The following is a 19,108-nucleotide window of genomic DNA, read 5'->3' on the forward strand; positions in this document are numbered from 1 at the left end:
ATTTCTGCATTAAAAAAATATATTGCAATTATGTGTTATGTCACTCTGCAAACTGATTGTTGAAAAAAACCCATTATACAAAATCAAATTAATCTTGATAGATCAATTTGAAATGCATTTTGAAAATAAAGAGCTGGTCATCCAAAATAAATTACAAAAAGAGAAGAGAGATCTTAAAAAGATTAGATAACACACACGCTTGATAAGAGATATGCCTTAACAACTTCCAACACCAAACTCATTAATTTATCTTTAACTGGATGCATGTCCAGTCATTATTCCCAAGAGACAAATGAAATTACATTACCTGTGCAATGTAAAAACTGTTTTTTAACACTTGATGATGATTCATATTTTTGAACAGTAATTCTATATCTCAAACCTTATACAAGCCCAAAATGAACAAGTCAATTAAAATAAAAAATAAAACCTGTAAAATGCAAAAAAATTAACAAAAAGAGAAAACAGGTGCACACTTATATTGAATAATAAGTGTACAAATTTTAAAACCTTGCAATAGTTTCTGAGAAACGCAGACAAAAACACAAAATAAAAATGAAAAAACACCTGTAAAATTCAAAATAATAATCCAATCAAGATGAAAAGGTGCACAACTTCATATGGTGAATAATATGTGTACAAATTTTAGACAAATCCTTCCAATAGTTACCGAGTAATCGACAAAATCTCGTCTACAGACAGACATCGGACGTACCAAATGGTTTCAATATATTACAATTATAAAAAAGAATATTTGACCAATCTATTGAACAGTTTGCAAGAAAGAGGAAAAATGGCCATGTAAATGTGATTCATGCCAACGGTTGGACAATCCAAGAAACAAGACATGTTTGTAAAAGCAAAGCAAGTCCGAGGGACATAACTTGATCTAGATATTTTTTCGATTAATCGAGTACCAAATTTCATTACATTAATTGCAATCTCTGCGAAGAAAAGGAACAGAAAGTGATGGTAGACCGACAGACTGCAACAAAGCAATGGGGGGGGGGGGCATAATAATTAGTCTTGTAACTGTGGAATATATTTCAGCATTCTTGAAGTTCACGAAACTCAAGGTCTAAATTTTTCATCAATCTAGTCTGCTGGAAAATTTTAAATATAAATGCATCGTATTTTTTTTCTCTGTAGATAATGTGCATTATCATTCAATAGTTCTTAGAGGTCAATCAACCATGGACATACGTGTAGTACATCAAACACAATTCCAGATTATGTTGTAAGGGGTGTGTGTTAGAAATACAATGGTCCAAAAAAGTCTGAATTGCAATGATAAAATTGAAAAGTAAAACCAACTGCAATTTACGACAACAAACAAAAGAAAAACACTCATATTTTTACATTTTAATATTTAGTAATAAAAACATGCAAGTACAGCATACAGTACTAGCATGTGTTTCAACCTGTAATAGTAATAGTCAATATAATCTTCAACATCTTTGTTTTAAATCATAAACAGCAATATCAAAAATATCTAGGATTCCTACACTAATTTTACTGTCAGATTCCAAATAACGTGTCCATTTAATTTGATAGTTAATATTTTTTAGCAGACATAGAAATTTAGAACCAACATCCAGTAAAATCTGAGATCCTAAGTATTGCACAAAATAAATGAAAATTTTAACAACATTTAATGATCATCCTTTTAAAATGTGCATGATCCACTCTTAATGATTTACTGAAATTTAACAAATTAATCAAAATGTTCTGGCATAAAATGGATAAAACAGTAATCAAACAACAAAGGAACATAAAAACATGAAATAACAAAATCTGGCAGTATATGACTCCATCATCAGGAGCAGAGGAAATTTGGCACATGGGTCTGAGTTGGAGAAATGTAGGTTCACATCTTCGGACTTCTACTTTCAAACTTTAGTTTCTTGGAGGAGGGTGAAGATATGTGAGCCTATAATTTAAAATAGTGTAAAATCATAGACTGATCATAATTTTTTAGTCAATCTACAAAGAAACTGCATACAAGTGTTTAATCAAAACATGCTGATTCAGTATGTAAAGGCAATAAACTTACTAAAATGAAAGAGTGAAACATTTGAACAAATTTTATAAAAGAAAAATGTTTTTTTTTTAACCTTTTGCCATTTCTCTAGGATTCTTTCGTACTCTGACATGTAGTAAGCGAACACCTCATCACAATCCCTGCGGACCACACTCCCTGGGGGGTTGTACACGCGACAGTTGTCTCGGACCAGCAGCATGTCCGAGTGGAAATCTTCATAATCAGAATAAGTATGGGTCTGTAACAAGAAGTACATATAATCTTGTGATTTAATTAGAATTGGAAAAAAATTTCCTTGCATCATTCGAAACAAAAATACTCTTTATTATTATTAGTCTCTTTCAATTTGTAAATTCAATGGAGTCCTGCTTCAATTAATAGAAGAGGGACTATCACTGTAACCAACCTCTAATTTCTTTTTGATTGTTCCAAAGTCCATAGGATTTTTTATGATTGTGTAGTAATCTGGGGCATCCTCTGGGTCCACTACAGAAATAAAGCCATTGGCATGTTAACATGTTGTTGATAAAAATTCCTATTCTTTGGTTGAAATATTGTTATTTACTATAAACATTCTTATGCATGTGCAAATACTATAAAACAATGGGACACATTTTTAAAGCTAAAATTGTTTGTTAACAGTTAAAGATATACCTACCTGGTTCTAAAAACCATGTTGAGGCATTGAGGTCATCTTTGTGTCTGTTCAATCCTCTGTATTTCATCACTTTCTGTATTATCCTACAAGTCAAAATCACAATCTTTTGAATGATTTGAAAAGCTGAAATTAATTCAACTTCATTTTCATTACCTTTATCTTCCAAAACCCCCAATAACTTGCTTAACTTTCTCAAAATCATCAACTTAACCACCAATCTCCTGATGATAGGTTATAAGATAATCAACCCTACCCCAGACATGCTCTGTTCCAGCCACCACCAGGCAGGGGGGTGGGGCTATCCTCCAATGCAGCTGGAACTTTCCTTTTCCTTTTCCCCAACCTAGCCAAGCCTGTGGGATCAGAACTACTCAAGGGATCAACACTGTGGGTTTCACTTACACTAGTACCTGCATGAAATGGAAGTCTGATCAAAATTGTATTTTATTCATATAATCTATTTTATGTAAAAGAGGGAGGGAATGTATGCAACTGATTTGGTTCAAGTATTTAGGGGCTGATTGAAAATGTGTTATACATGTATGACATAAATTTTACTTACTTACTTTTGCATATATGCAATTGCATTAATATGCTCAAATTTACACCCAGTTAATTTGTAATTTGCACCCACTGAGTAAATCAGCACATGTGAACAGGGCTTACAAGACTCATAAACAGGACTTTTTCTAAATGTATACCATGTGTTACCTGGGATGGGGTTATCCATGACCACAAACTCATCCAGACTGACTTCAGCTGGATCCACCGTCTGTGTGGTTTCCACGGTGACAGTTTCGGTGCTCTGAATGGTGCGATCTCCGAGGGAGACAGAATCCATTACTAACTGGACTTCCTCTGTGAGGGCCGCCGGCTGGGACAGGAAGTCTGTAGTACCCGTCATTTCTACGGTCTCTGTGGTAAAGTCATCCTGGACTACACCTTCTAAGCCCAACTGTAACAAGTAATGACTCAGGTTACAAAAGCTGATATATTCTGTAACAAGTCATAAAAGTCAGTATGTACTGTAACAAGTAATGACCAAGTACGGTAACACAAGCCTGTAAGTTCCTGATTCTAGAAAAGGGATCTTTTCAAATACTGTATATGAGGAAATTTTCCTCACATTTTTATTTTCGGACCTTTTGCCCTATCCTTGGTTGGGTGAATTTAAAATGGAGCAAATTTAAAGAATACATTATAATTTCTTAAACAGAATTGTGACTGGAATAATTTAAGATGGGGCAAAATTGTTTGCAAGTGTAAAAGGGAGAAAATAAAGCAGGGCAAAAATAACCCTGTACACAGTATTTTAACCGGGAATGTCAAAACATCTATAGGATTAACATCATACTTCTTGTCCATTTTAAGTGTGTAAACTAGCAAAATAATACAAAAACCTTCATAAGTATCATGCTATCATTTATTCAATGAAATATAACATACAAAGTAATATTCATGAAAAAGTACACATCATAAATCTCTAATGTAAGTTATTGAAGATCACAATGAGTCTGGAATTGCTGATCCTTGAAAAAATAGATTACAAACAAAGGAAACACAAACATCAACTTAGTAAGCAATAGGAATGTGCATTGAAGTCAAACAATAACTAAAATCACAATTTTATAAATTCTAGGCATCAAGTCAACATACAAGACACTGTCACAGAAAGCACTTTATTTACACAACAGGGAACATCTTTTCTTCTTACAGCTTTCTTTTCTTGGAGGGTGGCATGGATCCATCGTTGAGGAATCCTTTGTCCATGACCTTGAGGACTTCTGTCAGGTATGTCTGAACTGCAGCGAGAGAAGCAACAATGGCAGGAGATCCAAAACCATGGCTGATTAGACTGAAGTTGGTCAGGTAGCTCTGTATCTCTGGCTCCAGGATTGGCTGGGGACGAGAGTTTCCAATTGGAGAGCGGTCCTGGTTCAGGATATCCATAAACTCCTTCAGGATCTGCTTAGTGGCCAGCACCATGTTCTTCCTTGCCATGTTTTCCTGAGGGTCTGTTGTCTGGTATTTCTTACAGTTGTATTCGGCACACTTTCTTGCTGGGAACTCGGACTCGCACAAATACCCATAATCCCTTGCAAGGCGTACAGCTTCCCCTTCCACGAGAGACGTCAGGAGTGTTGTCTGGGCTGCCTTCCTTCTTCCTGCAGGAAGACTCAATCCAATCTTGTCCAGCTTCTCTCTCAGACATCTTCCTCCATTTTTAGACTTGGCTCTTCTGAGGACCCCTCCTAGCAGTGAAGCATTAAGGCACTCAGGGGGAGACAATCTTCTCTGTATTTCTGCTATGGTGACTTTGTACTTGGTGGTGCTGCTGAGTAGGGAGAGTCTTCCATCCACCATACAGAAAACATCGGCAGGAGCAGCAGCTGCAGAGATATCCACATCATTGCGCCCAGCCTTTTCGTGGACTACCAGGCTTTTCTGTGACTGAGCTTCAAAGTTCCCCATCATCTCTCTCATTTCTCTAGGGATGTAATTCTCCAATGGGTAGTTTCCGTTCATGGGTGGCATCCCCTGCTGGACTCCACTGCTCATCATACCTTGTTCATTGAAGTTGACTGGGATGGTTCCTGGCATCACTGGTTCTGGTCTGTGGATGTTGGCGCCGCCATCCTGAATCTTGTACTCGTGGACTCGGTCTATGTTGCCATGCATGGCCTGGAACTCTTGCTGGGAAGGCTGCTCCTGCTGCTGGTAGTCAGACATGGGGGCATACGAGTTGTTGAAATGGTAATCCATGGGAGGCTGAGATGGCATGGTGTAGGGAGGAGGGAAGTAAGGAGGGGGGTATTCTCCCTGGGCCATGACAGATGGCTCTGTTGAAGGGGCATAACCACTCTCCCTGTCCACATTGTGATGGTCAGCATAATCCCTCTCGTACACTATAGGCCCATTCATCTTTGCTTAATTGTGGAATCCAAAAAAGATATGAAAGATTATTTTCCAAAATAGGAAAATAATCCTGAAATAGTTGAAAAGGACAGGAAATAATTTAGAATATTTTTCCTTCACAGAACTTCTCTTACTTTCAGTAAAATATTTCCACAAGGTCTGAAGTGCTAGAAGCCAGAAGAGCTGATTGATGAACCTAGCCAGAGGGATAGCTATATATACCTGGCCTGAGCACACAATCCAATTACCTGAGTCCTCCCTCCTACTCTTGACACCCTCCCAATTACACACTAATACCATTGGTAAGTGCAGGTACTGCATCTGATTACCTAGCAGGTGCTAATTACAGGTACCTAGTTCTCTACCTTCTCACCATATCATGCAATTAGTTCTGTTGACAGTGCAATTGGGTAATTATAACAGTAATTGTAACTGGATATCCATTTATCACTTGATAAATCATTATGTAGTTATAATAATTTATATATATTTAAAAATTATGTAGCTATAATAATTTATATATATTTAAGAATTAAATATTCCTCAATAGTTAAATAATTATCATAATGTTGCAGGAATTGAAAATAATGTAAAATTGAATAATTTTCTATCAAAACTGTTGCAAAGAATATACATCACCGAAACTCTGTATGTTAAACATTCTTTCTAATGAAATATTCTATTTTTAACTTTATGTTTTAACCTTTTCTTGTAATAAACTTTAGTTCTGGAAATTTTATCTCATAATATTTTTTTGAAAACTTGATCAGTTCAATTATCAAGAGCTTTTAAAAAAGTATTAATTTATTAATATTTCAACACTTTACTTATAGACAGTAAAAAGAAGTTTACAGCAATAAAATCAAACAAATTACCAGACTTTAAACTGACATCTCGCAGATGCTATTCTGACATTCTATTTACTATAACAATATTTAGACTTAACATTGAAATCACAATGGTTCAGAAACATGTACATTTCCAAAAGTAGTCTACCCTTGTAGCAGGGCAAATTTATTTATATTTAAGTTCCTGAACAGATTATGTATTATATACATTATCTGTTCAGGAACTTAGAAAGGATACATTAGCAATATGTAAACTGTTCTAGTCTGACCAACAGACACAAAAATATCTTATATTAAAATAGTTCTGAAATATCATTGAGAAAAGAATCCTCCATCCATGTCACTTATCTATTTTAAAGTTTTTATATTAGATTTAAATTTTACAAATTAAATTCTGAATTTCTTTAAAAAAAAAAAAAAAAATAGAAAGTCATACGAATTTGCTGTAATTTCAAATAGATGAAAAAAAAAAGTATTACAAAAGCTTTGTAAACTACATGTTGTTTAATCTTCCATTACATAGACAAAAGGTGATTTTTTTTTATAAACACAAATAAATACCCAAAGCATGTACTGTAAAATTTTTATCCTCTACTATGAATGAAGTGAAACCCTGGCCTACCTGTTCCTGTGTAACATTGATGGTGGAGGATTTGGCCACGTCCTGTATGGGGATGAAGCTGCTGCCCGGTTTGATCCTGATGGTTGTGGTGTTCAGTGTGGTGGTGTGGAGGCCGCCGCTAGTGGTGGGTTCACTGCTATCAGACACCACCACATTCTCTATTGTTGTGTCAGCTGAGACCTCACCAGAAGATGGGATTTCTGAGTAGAGAAATTCGGCATGGAATTAAGTATTATTCTATAAATAATCCACTCACAGAATATGAAAATGTTCCAATTAATGTGTTCTACTGATAAAATGTTTAATCTGATTGATGTTTATATTGATGAAAATGCAAAATTAGAAGAAGCTGATCCTTAAATTTCATTTTTCTTCAACTCTAACAGACAAAATGTATATTTTAACAGTACTGACCTTAGTCATTTTAAAACTATACATCAAAATACAAAAATAAAACAGTCCTTTTAAAATCAACAGAAGAAATTAATTGAACATAAATTTTCATATTACCAACAATTCCACTATCAGCCTGACTTCCTGTAGCAGATTTGTCAGACAGTACATCCTCTTCAATAAACTGATAAGGATCCAGATCAATCTGAGCCTGGGCCAGGGAACTGCTTAACAAATCGTACGCCTTGGAGCCTGGGGTAGCCTCCCCTTGGGGAGCACTCTCGGTGACAACCTTGGATTCTGTTGTTAGCCTGCGGGTTTCTGTCTGACCAGCTGCATTTGTCACGGTGTAAAATATCCCTGTTTGCGGATCCAGCTCCCCCTGGAGGTTCAGGTTACGCGCTATCTGTTCCAGCTCATTCTGTGTCGCAATCTCGGAACTCTGAGATGTATTTACTGTCTCTATGACAACATTCCCATCTGATGTGGATTCTTGGCTCTAAAATTAAGCAAGGTAAGAACACTGTATATTATGAAACTCATATCCAGAAATTACAAAATTAAATCAGTTTTACTTTTAAGTTGTATCTTTAGTTTTGTGTCACTGAAGCAGAGCAAAGAACATGCTACTGTGTATAAGATATTTTACTCCATTTCCTTTTCAGTGACATAAAAAAATTATTGCATGCTTGCTAAATGCAAATATTATGTACTGGAAAAATTTATTAAAGATGTACTGGTATTACACTGCACTATCTTCATTTACCTCTTCCAGCATCATTGCTTCACTTTGCTCTGGGTTATTCAGAATCTTCATGGCTTGTTCTACAATATTACAATGGAACAAAAATGTTGAAGTGAAACCTCCATATGGCAGCTCATGACCAAAATTAAAGTATTTCAAAAGCAAGACAAACTTTAAGGACAAGGTCAACAAGAGGCCCATGGGCCACATCGCTCACCTGAGAAGCTTTGACCATTCTGTTCTTTACCAGATTTCACCCTTGTTATACATAATGCATCCCCACCCTACCCCACTGATCATAATTTAGACATTTTGAAATCTACACTACCCCATGATCCTTCCATGGCCACATATGTTTCAGCTTTTTTGGCCCAGTGGTTCCTGAGAAGAAGATTTTCAAAGATTTTTCCTTTATATTTCTATGTAAAACTTTGATTCCCTATAATGGCCCCGCCCTTCCCCCGGGGGTCATGATTCCTACAATTTAGAATTTACACTACCCCAGAATGCTTCCACATAAGCTTCACTTTTTCTGGCCCAGTGGTTCTTGAGAAGAAGATTTTTAAAGATTTTTCCTATATATTTCTATATAAAACTTTGATTCCCCATTGTGGCCCCGCCCTTCCCCCGGGTGTCATTATTTGAACAATTTAGAATCTACATTATACCACATAAGTTTCAGCTTTTCTGGCCCAGTGGTTCTTGAGAAGAAGATTTTCAAAGATTTTTCCTATATATTTCTATGTAAAACTTTGATACTCCATTGTGGCCCCGCCCTTCCCCTGGGGGTCATGATTTGAACAATTTAGAATCTACACTATACCAGGATGCTTCCACATAAGTTTCAGCTTTTCTGGCCCAGTGGTTCTTGAGAAGAAGATTTTCAAAGATTTTTCCTATATTTCTATGTAAAACTTTGATTCCAAATTGTGGCCCCGCCCATCCCCCGGGGGTCATGATTTGAACAATTTAGAATCTACACTACCCCAGGATGCTTCCACATAAGTTTCAGCTTTTCTGGCCCAGTGGTTCTTGAGAAGAAGATTTTCAAAGATTTTTCCTATATATTTCTATGTAAAACTTTGATTCCCCATTGTGGCCCCGCCCTTCCCCTGGGGGTCATGATTTGAACAATTTAGAATCTACATTATACCAGGATGCTTCCATATAAGTTTCAGCTTTTCTGGCCCAGTGGTTCTTGAGAAGAAGATTTTCAAAGATTTTTCCTATATATTTCTATATAAAAATTTGATTCCCCATTGTGGCCCCGCCCTTCCCCCGGGGGTCATGATTTGAACAATTTAGAATCTACACTACCCCAGGATGCTTCCACCTAAGTTTCAGCTTTACTGGCCCAGTGGTTCTTGAGAAGAAGATTTTTTAATGACCCCACCCTATTTTTGTCTTTTCTTGATTATCTCCCCTTGCGAGGGGATATGTCCCTTCATTTTAACAATTTAAATTCCCCTTTACCCAAGGATGCTTTGTACCAAGTTTGGTCAAAATTGGCCCAGTGGTTCTTGAGAAGAAGTCGAAAATGTGAAAAGTTTACAGACGGACAGACAGACGGACAGACGGACGGACGGACGACGGACAAAATGTGATCAGAAAAGCTCACTTGAGCCTTCGGCTCAGGTGAGCTAAAAATGCTGGTCATTAAAGGTCTTGTTAAAAAAAATACAAGAAATACACAAGAAATATGTATGCCCTGGTACCAACCATTTAGAAATAATGACTTAGCTTAGAGTTTTATAAGAAGTTAAGAGCAAACTCTAAGGTCAAGAAGTAAAAGTTTTTGGTATGAAAGGTCTAGTCATAAGGAATACATTTGTAAACTATGATTCAAAAGATGGTAAAGGTAAAAGTTTGCGTGAACAAATACAGAGCATATGCTTTTATCCATGAATCTCCGATCATAAAAGCACAAGTTAAAAGTATTTAGTAATTATTTACCGTAATTTTCGGATAATAGGTCGATACTTTTTTTCTCAGAACCGCTGGGGTCGCCCAATATACGAATTCGACCTTTCTAAGACTCAAGTTCACGAAAAATGCCCCAAAATCAATAAAATTTATGTCAATTTCAAAGCAAATCTGTGCCACTTTCATAACTTTTTTCATTATTTTACGCAGAAAAATTAATGCCCAGGTAAACAATAAAATATTTATTCTATAGCTTTCTTACAAAATAAATTCCATTAAATATCCGTTGATGACAAAGGAAAAAACTGTGCTTCATCAAGTAAATAATTCCTCAACGTGTTATCCATTGCCATCATGCGGTAGCCATCTTGTGAAGTTAGGAAGTCGCTACCGTTTACTAAAAGTAAAACTGCAACCGTATCAAAATTTAAACTACGGAAAAGCTTCTTCGTACACAAGAAGTTCACTGAATTACCGCTATACAAAGATTGGCTTCTAACAGAATTTTAATTGTCTGACAGATAAAAGGATTTACACTGTGTGTACATGCAAAGGTTTTAACACCTGTGTTGGTTTAATACCCGCAGGGCATGATTAGCAAATCCACGTGCCGTTATAGGGTATATGTGTTACACATCATTGAACAAACAAAGCCATGAAATTCATAATGACTGTCAAATTGTGAATGTACCAGTACTCTCAATTAAATTTATAAATTAAACTTATAGCGTGGTAATATTATTTCAATTCTTTACTGTTGCTTTATATATACATTCAATGGTTGTTTGCGGGTTTTAGCAAATCCCTGAAGAAAAAAAATGAAAATGGCGGACATCGAAGCAATTGTCGTCCACCGGTAAATAATGTCTGAATAAAATATATTAGGAATGTGTCCAAGTTGTTCTGAAATCAGAATTATTATTCTTGATCTCGGGTATTTCCCGAATTATAGCTGTAAAATAAGAACGTATTTACGTTTTATTTATGCCTGTGGTTTAACAAAAGTATGAAACTACGGAGGCATTGAACACGCAAGTTGGAGAAAAATAAGTAGTAACACAATTCAAAGAAGTTTTAACTACATTTTTTTTAAAAACTTTATTTAAATGCTGTATTCATTAAAATAATCGTTTATTTTCTCGATACGTTCATGTCACGGAATTACCCCAGTAATTTTAGAGGTTTACCTGTTCTGATACGTTGTATCTGCGTAAGAATCTTTAGAAAACGGGAAACAAAGCCTCGTCCTATATAGTAAGTTCGTCCTATCTTAGGATTTTTCAAAAATTAAGGCTGAAAATGAGCCTTTCGACCTATATACCCCATCGACCTATTATCCGAAAATTACGGTAATGCTAAGAATCAAAATAAAGTCAAAATTATCATACCAATTGTGTAGAATTGCTGCTGTGAGAGTTGATCTGATAACTGTCCAATATCCACACTGGCAGACCTGTAAATAAATTAACATGCTATAATTCAGGGTAAAAAAACTTTGGTTTTCAGGGTCACTCTCTGTACCCTCTAGGCATCCCACACCTTTTCCTTTCACCCTCCACTGCTATGATCCTTTTCAATTACCTTCATATGCTACATTTCTCATATTCTTATTAAACTTATAAGAACAATCTCAGTCAAAAATAAACCTTTGCAATGTTACTTCTGCTTTGCTAGATTCTTGATGTTCTATGATTTGAGGGCTTAATTGAGTGTATACTGACCTTTGAACTGTCACTTTAGGTTTGTTAGATCCCTGTTCTATGAAAGCTTATCTGAGTGTATACTGACCTTTGAACTGTCATTTTAGGTTTGTTAGGTCCCTGTTCTATGAGAGTTTATCTGAGTGTATTCTAGTGATGGAACGATTGTCGCCGACAATCGATTGTCGGTCGTTAGAAACTCTTCGATGCTACTAATCGATTATAAAATAAATGTCGCCGACATCGCTAACAAAAAATAAAATTGTCATACTTTAATTTTATTACCAAATCTAATTGCAAAAGCATAAAGTAGTGATGAACGTTGAAAACATGGAAGGATTCCGTGTCTTGTTGATACTTTTACCGCCATGATTAAATATGGGGTTAGACTAATACCAGGAAATGCTAATATTGCAAGGTTTTACTATACAAAAGAAAACATAATTAGTCTAGTCAATCTTTAAACGTAATTATTATCATAAATACAAGTCTAACTTCTGGATAATTACTTTTAAGACTTGCAATTTTATTATTTTAACTAATTAAAACTAATTTTAAGAAAAGTATACATGTATTAAATGAAAGGTGGGACTAATATCAGTAAAATACCCATTGCATGGACTTTATAAAAAAAAAAATAAAATAAATTCCCATTCTGTTTCAATAGTCTTATATAGTCCTATATTGTTTAAAGTAAACAAAATATTATTTTCCACTTTTTATAAAAGAAAGTTCAATTAACATTTTTGAATATTTTATGTAAGTAAATGGGTTTTTTTTGTAAAAGTCTGACAGAAATCGGAATAAGTTTCAACTTTTCTATATTAATTTTATTAAAGTTCAAAATTTCGATTATAATCGATTATTAATCGATTATGCCCAGCCGATTATTACCGATAATCGATTATGATTTTTTTCCGATTCCCCATCACTAGTGTATTCTGACCTTTGAACTGTCACTTTAGGTTTGTTAGATCCCTGTTCTATGAGAGTGTATCTGAGTGTATTCTGACCTTTGAACTGTCACTTTAGGTTTGTTAGATCCCTGTTGTTCTATGAGAGTTTATCTGAGTGTATACTGACCTTTGAACTGTCACTTTAGGTTTGTTAGATCCCTGTTGTTCTATGAGGGCCTGTACAGCAGCCTGATCTACCCCTGACTGGAAGGAGGGGTTATTGTCATCATACTCAAACCATTCATTGTTTGGCAAATTTTCACTTGAGGCACCTAAAACATAGATTACTTAATAAACATCACATAGACTTTTAATAATGAGAGGAAATATAAACATGCAGTGGTATTGTCACATACCTTTACTGGTCACCGTCTCCGATACCTGACTGCTGGTACTTCCTGTCAGAGCAGCCAGTGTGGCTTCATCCAGGTTAATCGTGACGTCCCCTCCTCCCTCGGAATCTTGACTTGCTGCATGAATCAAATCCTGGATCAACTTCCCTTCTGCGTTTTCGATACGAACTCTCTAATAAAAGGGAAGACAGTATTTGCATCAATTTTTATTATAAAATTTAATTTTAAAATATTTAGTCACTTTTATACAATTTTACTTCATAAGGATCTGTAAAAGTGAGAACAAAGTTTTTGACAGTCATTTTAAATGCACACAAACCTGTCTTGTGGCCTCCAGCTGCCCTGGAGTGGTCACTATGACCTTCCTCTCTATCGGTCTCTGGCCACCAGAGGGTGATGTGACTACAATGTGTTTAGTACTGTCTTGCTTCTGCAGAAAACTCACTAACTCCTGGGTCAGAAAAGTTAGAGTTTCTTTATCGCAATAATACATGTAAATCTGCTAATATACTATATACATCTAATATTTTACTCCTTAAATATTTCATGATAAAATACAGTATATAAATCTAGAAAACACAGTAAATAAAACATGATTATATTGAAATAACAATAAACAGCGACCGACCTTTTCAAAAGGACTTGAAATAACAGTTGTTCCCCTTGCTGTAGAAGTGGGTGTTCCCGAGAGTCGCCGGGGCTGGGTCTTTTGTACAACAATTACATTGGGCTTCCCACCTAAAATAACGAAAAGTGATTGCTTGAAAATTGAAAAGTAAAAATTGCACAGTTTTAAACACCTCCGCCAACACCATACATGTTAACCTACTGAGATGAAAAATACAGAGATTCAAACCTCAAGAGAGGTAGCATTGCACGCATTGTTTTACGCATGGACTTACAAAGATGTATATTGTGTAAAAATGGCCTTAAATGACCAATGCAATAATTAATCTCAAATATCAACTGCAATGAAGTAGAAAGAACACTTTAAGTTTGTTAAAAATTTTAAAATATAGGCCTAAATATTTTTCATGCTCATCTTTTTGCTTTGATTGACTGCTTAACACCCTTAGAAATTTCATCATTTTTGATATCTAGGCTGGAAACAATAATTCTGAATATTTACTGGCCATCAAACACAGCATATGATGAAATTGTTTAATCCAGATCTAAAACTAGTTTCTATCTTTCATTCAATAAACTGAATTTCCTGCAATTTTCGAAAACAACAAGTAGAGATGCAATATAGCTCAAGGCGCATGGCTTCCTCAATCAAGTGATTTGTATAGACTTTAATGATAACAATGCAAGCAACTGTGCATTTATAGACGATGTCAAACGTTTTCATCCAAGTCTAGAATCCTACATCTCCTTTTTCTTGGCAGTGATGTGGATGAAATTTATCGTAACCAATGCAATCACTGAGATTTGTACTGTTGTTGTTGTCAAAAATGTGTTTGAAATCTATGTACACCTCGGTACAAAATAGGTGCCTGTATGCTTCCGGGTCAAATCACGCAATATCTAAGGAGATTTTATGACTAGTGGCTTCAATATGGCTACTACAGTGAACCAAAAATACTTTTGACCAAACTTTTGTAGAAAAGCGCTAGCTTACGAATAAAAGCGGTAGGCGGGAGATGGAGTGAAGAAGTGGTAGACTCCCACCTAAAACGGTTAACATGCATATACATCTTCAATGGATAAAAAAATATTACTTAATATTCTAAAATACACATAGGGGCCCCTTGTTTTTTTTTAAATTCAAAAATGTAATTTTCAACTAAGCTGGCTAAATCTAGAATCATTCAATACATTCAAACATACTATGAAGATATATCCCATCTGATTTGCTCTACATTAAAGCCCCTAAGAGTTACATGTATGCAAGAATATCAAGAGAACTGTTGCACATCATTTAAGAATTTCCTTTTTAAAATAGGTATTAAAGAAATATAAGCACTAGGCCTTTAGAAACAATAAAATATTCATGACAGACTTTTTTATCAGAGGTATGCTATCCACACTTACTTCCTCCTGCTCCTGATTTCACGGCCGTCAAGTGGAGTGTTTTAGGATTCACTGTTACCACATTTGGACCACGACTTGTTCCTGTGGAAATTACCTTCCCACCTTGAGTTGTTATGTTCAAAATCTTTGTCCCAGCTTGTCCTTTAAATGGAAGCAATTATTTTTCTAAATATTTCAATTCAGAACAAAACACCAGACAAATTTTATCTCTAGTTAACTATAAAATTCAACACTATCATATGGCACATGATTTTAACTCATTCTGAATAGGTACACTACTAAATGTACAAGACACATAATAATTTAATTCCGATTATAATACCGATGGAAGTGATGGGTTTGGTGACCATGGTGACGTTTGACGACGTGGAGGACCCAGGACTAACGACGACTACAGGTGTACCAGAGCTGGTAGGGAGCTGAGTAGGCTTAGGTAGAATCTTACTTCCACTGGATCCTGGGAAACTCTGAGTGATAATCTTCATACCTGTAGCATTTCAAAGCTTTTCTTAGACACTTCATATTGATATGGTTAACCCCTTTTTTCATGCTCTTTACATTGTGCAATCTGGCATCGTCTATTCAGACACAAAATGTGTTTCCTAGTGCATGTCAGATTACATGTACACAGGTTTCAGTCTTCAAACTTTGCTATAAATTCTCCCATTTCCCAGGAAAACTATTTCCAAAATTATACTGTAAATTTTTTTTTTGAAAAATAAATAGATTGATTTTTTATTTTCTTACCTCCCTCCTGTCTAATCTGAATTGTGGAGGGGGACTTGCCAACAGGCTTTATCTGAATGTTCTGCATTGACTGGGGAGAGGGTTGTACTGGCTGCGGCCCCATTGGTATCACTACTCCAGGCTTCTGCTGACCCTGGCTCTGTAAACGATGAAATTCTGGGTCAAGTTTTGTTTAATATATACATACATGTACTATACATACAAATCACTGTCAGTTAATCTGAATTAATGCTTTTTGGTAGTAGATCCACACCACTTTTGCATAATGGTTTTAAAAATTCTTACCACAGGAAATCTCTGTCTTGGAACTGTTTTAGGACGAGGTTTCTGAATACTGACAGTTGGAGTCAAGAAGGTCATAGTTGATGTTGTGACAGCTGTGGATGTAGAATCTGAAAGTGATACATCCTGTTATATCATACTAAATTTTTCCTTTATGCAAATATTTTTTTGGTTTTTTTACGTGCAACATATATCAAGAGCACCAAATCGATTATCACTACATGTAAATGACTCTTATGATTTGCCAAACTGGCCACCTGGGGTCTTCAGATTTTATTTTGCTATTCAATGTTTCTGTACTTGTTTATTAATGACGACGAATTAGTAAATTATAGCCAATATTATACACATGTATGAAGTGACAAACAAGTGATCAAATTTAAATCTTCATGATCTCTGTCATCTAATTTCATTCCTTACTTGAAGATGAAGTTGATGATAAAGGAGTTGCCACTGTAACAATGTTTCCAAGATTTCCATTGGATGAAGATCCAGAATTTGGTAAGAGATTAGATTTCTGACTGGCTGTTCCTCCCAAAGAGCTGGTTGTTTTAACCATGGGGACTGTGATTGATTTCTGATGTAAAATGCTGGATGAAGATGCCTGCCCAGAACTGGATACAAGGATTACCTGTAGAGTGATACATGTAAATAGCATTATCACTGATTATAATTTCTCAAACATTTTTCATAAAGAATCAACAAACAAATTCAAGAAAAATGTAGATCCTCACTTTTCTTGTTTTAGTAGGTAAGATGCAATTGTTTACGGCAGATTGTGCATTATATTTTGTAAGGCCTTCATACCAAAAACATTAAATTTTTTGAATAAGAGAATGAGAGGTCAAATGAGATGTTTGTGTGATTACTGACATTCTTTGCAATGCAGGTCACTTTATGATCATATGAAATTCTTCTTTTTGTATCAGCGTCATGACAATTATGCAACAAAAATTTTCCTCTGGTCATTGAAAAAAGAGCCCACCTTTTGTGACTGGCTGGTTGAGGATGTGACTTGAGGGCGTGTCTGGGGACTTTTACTGATGGTGATTTTCACGGGGGACATCCCTGAAGCTGAACTTGCTGTAGTGGAATATGTGACCCTCGGAGTCTGTGTACCAGCTGATGGAGACACAATATTGATAGATTCTGAAGAAGACTGACTTCTTCTTCTCTTCCTGGCAGGCAGTTCTTCCTCGTCCTCTGTGTTCAATCCACCTACAAGATTTTGTGAATGTTACTTCTTTGAAAATGAAATTTTTACAGATAGAAAATTAAGTTTTTGACAGTCGTAAGAAAATTAGAATACCTTTGATGTGAATAGACATTCCACTTGGCAATACCACTACATTAGAGTTAGGGCTGGATGGTCTTGTTACCTTGGTGACAGTACCACTAACAGGGGTCGGTGGACTAGAAGAGGTGCTGCTCACTACAATTTTAAAGATGTTTTTATTCAAATCATCAAATAAATAAGTGGAAATACTGTAATTTAGTACATTGTTTATTCCTCACAGTCTTTACTGCCTGTTCTAGATGGACTTGGCATAGCTGCATTTTTCTCTGCTTGTAGATTAGCCATCTGGTTGGCAGTTACTGTGAAGGCTGTTTGAGGGACAAGACGAGGCATCAGAGGGATTAGTCTCCTCCCCTCAATCATCCACTCCGCATCTGTGCTAGGTCCACACATGCTTTAAAATTAAATAAAGTCTTAAAACAATTCTCACAAACCTTTTTTTTTCCGAGACCGTAACACTAGGGCGAGAATAACAACAGGCAAAATTGTTGTAACAATCACCCAAGTCTGATTACCTTTCTGGAAAATAAATTTGGATGAATGACGTCCCTTTCAGAAGCTACTATTTGCTTAAATACAACAATTTCAGCTATTTTGTTGAGTATATTGAGGCTTAAAGTCAAGCTTAGAAATTCTAGTTTTCTTGTTCATGAAAAATACATGTAAAGTAGCCAATTGTGAATAAAATTTTTAAAACATACTGATCAGCAATGGTAGCTAATTTTTCATCATTAACAGCCCTTCTGACTTCTGCTCTGTGTCTCTCTGTTGAGATACTACAATTTTAAAAATAAGTAAAAGAGTAAAAACAGTCCTGCTCAAAAGATCTTAAAAACAGTCTTGCTTAAAAGATCTTTTTAATTCTCTCCAGTTCTATGATGCAATGTCGTACTTTACCTTAGAGTAGACTGCAGATCCTGAAGAATTTTTTTCTTATCTTTTGTGAGATCACCTTGAGCTCTAAAAGCAGATACAATTGAACTGTATGCCTCTAGCTCCATTCTCCTCAATATTCGCTTGCATTCTTCTTTGCTAATATCCAAAAGCATTGGCCACATGGTGCTTTGAATAGAATATACATATTTGGAACCTGTTTATTTTTAGTCACTATGCATAAAATATAGTAAATTATCTAAGTATAAAAAAAGTGATCCACAAATTGTATAGTCTGTTTTATTCATATATTTGTATATAAAATTGTCTTAATAACATTACTCAACTTTTCAATACATGACAAAGGTGTATGTCTACTGTTAAGGCACTGATCTAAATAGATCATACACAAATATGCATTTTATATCGAAAATCACCTTACCATTTACCTTATTACTCATTTAATTCTTGTCTTGTGTTTGTTTAATATAGCCCAAAAAGTTATAAATTAAAATTGAAATCATATGCGCTCTGAAAATAAATAAAATAGTTTTAATTAACACTCCACAAGGTGAAAAAATATACTCACTAATTTTCTGAGGTGCTTTTGTCCACCATGTTGTAAAGGCGGTACGCTAATACGCATGTGCGAATAAAAATAACCGATAAATTAGACTAATGTATTTATTTTTTTTCTGGTTAAAGTTTCACTAATCATAC

General features: G+C 35.3%; 2 protein-coding genes across 2 annotated transcripts; both read right to left on the bottom strand.

Moving 5' to 3' along the window:
* Positions 1-1,347: 1,347 nt before the first annotated feature.
* Positions 1,348-19,071, bottom strand: LOC134240269 (BRCA2-interacting transcriptional repressor EMSY-like). Its single transcript, XM_062722365.1, has 25 exons — positions 18,978-19,071; positions 18,413-18,577; positions 18,217-18,291; positions 17,734-17,909; positions 17,528-17,650; positions 17,204-17,436; positions 16,639-16,849; positions 16,222-16,328; positions 15,937-16,075; positions 15,512-15,676; positions 15,190-15,330; positions 13,784-13,893; positions 13,475-13,606; positions 13,159-13,327; positions 12,930-13,074; positions 11,535-11,599; positions 8,245-8,303; positions 7,596-7,977; positions 7,086-7,285; positions 3,411-3,654; positions 2,953-3,109; positions 2,700-2,782; positions 2,448-2,527; positions 2,115-2,279; positions 1,348-1,930 (listed from the first exon to the last, which is right to left on the bottom strand). The coding sequence occupies exons 1-25, from the start codon at positions 19,004-19,006 to the stop codon at positions 1,868-1,870; spliced, it is 3,618 nt and encodes a 1,205-aa protein (XP_062578349.1). The 5' UTR covers positions 19,007-19,071; the 3' UTR covers positions 1,348-1,867.
* Positions 4,296-6,474, bottom strand: LOC134240270 (transcription factor AP-2-alpha-like). Its single transcript, XM_062722366.1, has one exon. It carries the CDS (start codon positions 5,619-5,621, stop codon positions 4,410-4,412), a length of 1,212 nt encoding a protein of 403 aa, XP_062578350.1. The 5' UTR covers positions 5,622-6,474; the 3' UTR covers positions 4,296-4,409.
* Positions 19,072-19,108: the final 37 nt, after the last annotated feature.

The sequence above is a fragment of the Saccostrea cucullata genome, unplaced genomic scaffold (genome assembly GCF_032062105.1).
Source record: "Saccostrea cucullata isolate Sc308-1 unplaced genomic scaffold, CSIRO_AGI_Scuc_v1 ctg43, whole genome shotgun sequence".
Classification (NCBI taxonomy): domain Eukaryota; kingdom Metazoa; phylum Mollusca; class Bivalvia; order Ostreida; family Ostreidae; genus Saccostrea; species Saccostrea cuccullata.

What these genes read in the sequence shown, in the direction of transcription:
- LOC134240270 (XM_062722366.1), bottom strand. Translation starts at nt 5,621, where the DNA reads ATGAATGGGCCTATAGTGTACGAGAGGGATTATGCTGACCATCACAAT.
- LOC134240269 (XM_062722365.1), bottom strand. Translation starts at nt 19,006, where the DNA reads ATGGTGGACAAAAGCACCTCAGAAAATTA. An exon ending in TAGAACAGGCAGTAAAGACT is followed by an intron (nt 17,651 to 17,733) that starts GTGAGGAATAAA and finishes TTAAAATTGTAG; the next exon opens with TGAGCAGCACCTCTTCTAGT. An exon ending in ATCATCAACTTCATCTTCAA is followed by an intron (nt 16,329 to 16,638) that starts GTAAGGAATGAA and finishes TATCACTTTCAG; the next exon opens with ATTCTACATCCACAGCTGTC.